This window comes from Poecilia reticulata, linkage group LG12 (assembly GCF_000633615.1).
Source record: "Poecilia reticulata strain Guanapo linkage group LG12, Guppy_female_1.0+MT, whole genome shotgun sequence".
In the NCBI taxonomy this organism is placed as follows: Eukaryota; Metazoa; Chordata; class Actinopteri; order Cyprinodontiformes; family Poeciliidae; genus Poecilia; species Poecilia reticulata.
Genome location: NC_024342.1, coordinates 25,801,487 through 25,804,924, shown reverse-complemented (window position 1 = coordinate 25,804,924; position 3,438 = coordinate 25,801,487). Strand labels below are relative to the sequence as shown.

Genomic DNA, 3,438 nt, shown 5'->3' with positions numbered 1-3,438 from the left:
TGGGTACCGATGTCGATGAGGCAGTCCTCGATGTCTCCCTTCAGCTCCATCTGCAGGGCTTTCGGCAGCGTCAGGTCGCTGATGGTAGCATAATGCTGGAACGCTGGCAGGAAACACAAACAGAACTTTCATTTCATGTTGGAACGACTGAACTGACTAAATGTTTTACTGCTTTTAAATATATTCCTGCTTTAAAGCTGAAGAAGTTTTATCCACGAGGAAAAACAGTTGACTTATGTTTGTGTTATTTTTTTCTTGAAAACCTAAGAGTAAATGATGAATTGGATTACATGATTATATGCAAGAACATTATGGCCACTAACATATCCTGTTCAATCTAATTTGATCTMAAACTTTTTGGCTTTTCCTCAGAATTGACAATTTTCTGAAAATGTAAAAAAAAAAAAAAGTAATCTCAAAATGTTGGCTTTTCTCTGAAATTTTTCAAAAATATCAGAATTCTACAATCTCAAAATTTTAATTAATCTAAAAGAAATAATTGGCTTTTCCTCTGAAATTTTATTTTTTTTTCTGTAAATGTCAAAAATKTTACTTCTAGTTTCACAATTCTAACTTTAATCTAAAAATGCATCTTTTTCCTCATAAGTWATTTTTTTTATCTAGAATTTTTTTGGGGGAAACCCAGAATTCAAACTTTTTTGAAGTATCAAAATTTCAACTTTCATCTCAAAATTAAATTTTTTTTCAAGAATTCTCACTTTTTCTGAGAATTCAGACTTCTTGAAAGTATTAATTCACACTTTTAAGCAGAATTTAGACACTTTTCAATTAAAATAATCCTACATTTAATCTTAGAAAATGTTACCCCCCTAGTGGCCTGAATGCTTTCCTGCATGATTATAACTCAATATTATCTCAAATCCTTGTAACATAACTCGTTCAGGTCACTGAATATTTCCCAGCCAGTCTTCTGTTTGGTGTCCAGGTSTGACCYGGTCACCTGTCAGTGCTGCTCCACCTGTTTGTCCAGGTGTAAAGTCACTTTGGAGTGAAACCCAACAATCACCACATTTCTGTCGCTCACTTTTAGAGAGCTGCGGGCCGCTGCGCGTGGTCAGGATGCTGATGAAGGTCGACACGTTTGCTTTGCCGGTGCCTTCACCAGCTTCAAACAAAATCTGGACAAGAAAAAAGTACAACTAAATTTTGTCGTCTGATAAAAGCAGAAATGCTTAAATCTTAGCATCTTGTCTTCAACACATGAACTTATGACTTTTTCCGTACTTGTACACAAATCAAGACAATAAAAATAAAGAAAAATCACAAAATAAACAAAGTTGAGTGACTCAGATTTGGGTTTCTTAGTTTAAATTCTACCTTGGCGTCCTTCTTGGCCAGCTCCATGTCGACCACAGTGTTCTGGTCTCGCTTGGTGTTGAGCATGGCCAGCAGCGCCGCGGTGAAGTCGCCGTTGGTCTCCTCCTTAATCACCTCCTCCAGCTCCTTCTGGTACTCTGACCACAAAATTCAGGTAAAACCTTTTAAACTGAACAAATGGCTTCAAGACCAACAAAAATAAAATATGTGGACAGTCTTGACCAATGAGAAAGACACAGGAGCAAAAAGGCTGCTGTTGGGATCGAGCTGTATGAGACGGAGCCGCCGCACTGCAAAAACACTAAACCTTAAGTATTATTGGTAAATATTTTATTACACTTGAAATAAAATAAAACTAACTTACAATTGACAAATTCAGCAAAATATAGTTTTTTAAGTAAACAATTTCTTAATATTGATTTCAAAYAGTTCTTGTTTAACTGGCAGATTATTCCACTTACAACAAAACATTTTTTCCATGCAAGTAAAATTATTTGCCAATGGAATTATAGTTTAATTACCCGAATTAATTATTTCCTTAAAAGAARCTCCTAGGTGTTGCTGAAAAGTTAATCGCAAGTAACTTTTGTTATATTTTAAGTGTACCAAGATATTTGCTGTATAAATTAGATTAGACATTACTTGATAAGATTTTGTATTTTTGCAGTGTTCTGATCTCATACTATTGTGTARTAAMMAAAGAGTTCCCCTKAAATCTATGGATGAATACAATCAGTGTTTAAACAGTTTAACAAAAGACTCTGATACTCTTTAAGTGAATAACGAGGTCCTGGTGAACATGTAGTAACAAACACGTGGGCTACATGTTCCAGTTAGCTAGCAGACAAAAGCTACATTGGATAAGCTAAATTTGCTAGCTTGGCAGTAAGTACTTCGGAAAATAAATATATTTTATCTTAGTATTACACAAGGGTGAATAGAGTTCTCAAGTAGTTGCAATGTGATTTTATTGTTTATAAGTTAGATTGGAACAAAACGAGGGCAAGTTCCTAGCTTCTGGCTTGTTTACTGTTGTCATAGCAACTCCATAGTAACCAAACCATCTGTCAGTTACAAAGTTTACGGAAGTGTGACATCGCATGAGAACTGCGTAAAAACCTTGTTTGAAGACTTTCTTTATTTCTTGAATTTCTGTGTAGGACCTGGTCGCCAGAACCTCGACGAGGACGTCCTCGTCTGTTCCCAGAMCCTGTGGCAACAAACAGGAAGAAGAAATTCATCAGCAACATTGATCCTAAAACACTGGGGTGTCCAAAGTGAGGCCCGCGGGCCGTATGTGGCCCTGGGTGTGGCCCACACCCCAACCATTCAAAAATTACACCAGATCGTCCCAACAGCACATGGTGGTTGACGCAGATGGAGAATTTTTGTTTTTAATTGTTTCAAATAAATTTAAAAAGTAACTTGTTATAAGTGAAACTAAACTAAAACTTTTTCACCAATATTAAAGAATTAATTTCCTTAAAACAAGCTCCTGTTTTGCTGAGAAGTTACTTGTGAGTTAGTATTTCAAGTGGACCAAGATATTTGCTTGACAATCTAAACCAGTACTTCTCAAATAGTGGGGGGCACCCCCTCTCCTCCCCAKGGGGGAGGGCCATGGCAAAGTGTCAGGGGGGGTGAGAAGCAGGACTTTATAATTGTCTTTATTCATGCTTAACTGATGAACACGCCTGAACGCTGCGGCCAGGAAATAGACTAAACCTATTCTTACTATCAACGTTATGTACTTTTCATCTCTTCCCATCCGACAAGCTAAAATATTAGCAATATTGCTGGAATTTTTTCCACAATAAATGTTAAAAACCATATACTTTGTGAAAAACTAAAGTAGCTGACAAGTAACCAATGCAGTTGTAAAAGGTTTTATGGTTTTACGTCTAAAAATGCAAATCCCAGTAAATTATTTGCACTTTTTCTTTCAAACTGAGTCTTGATCAAATGTTACAGATTCACTTGATGAACTGATTTTGGAAATTATTTTGACACTTAGAACAATAAAACAGCGGTTTTGATAATAAAGTGGATCCAGTGCTGGAGACAGTTTGTACAGAAAAATTATTAAATCTGAACAGATTT

At 36.1% G+C, this 3,438-nt stretch overlaps 1 protein-coding gene across 1 annotated transcript in view; it reads right to left on the bottom strand.

Annotated features, from left to right (window-relative positions):
* LOC103474077 (annexin A1-like) overlaps positions 1-2,569 on the bottom strand; it is a gene marked incomplete at its 5' end in the record, with an annotated part of 8,265 nt that extends 5,696 nt beyond the window's left edge. The window contains 4 exons of the mRNA XM_017307744.1: positions 8-103; positions 1,046-1,139; positions 1,339-1,475; positions 2,458-2,569. Coding sequence (XP_017163233.1) covers positions 8-103; positions 1,046-1,139; positions 1,339-1,475; positions 2,458-2,569 — 439 coding nt within the window. The remainder of the gene's footprint in view (positions 1-7; positions 104-1,045; positions 1,140-1,338; positions 1,476-2,457) is intronic.
* Between the last annotated feature and the right edge of the window lie 869 nt (positions 2,570-3,438).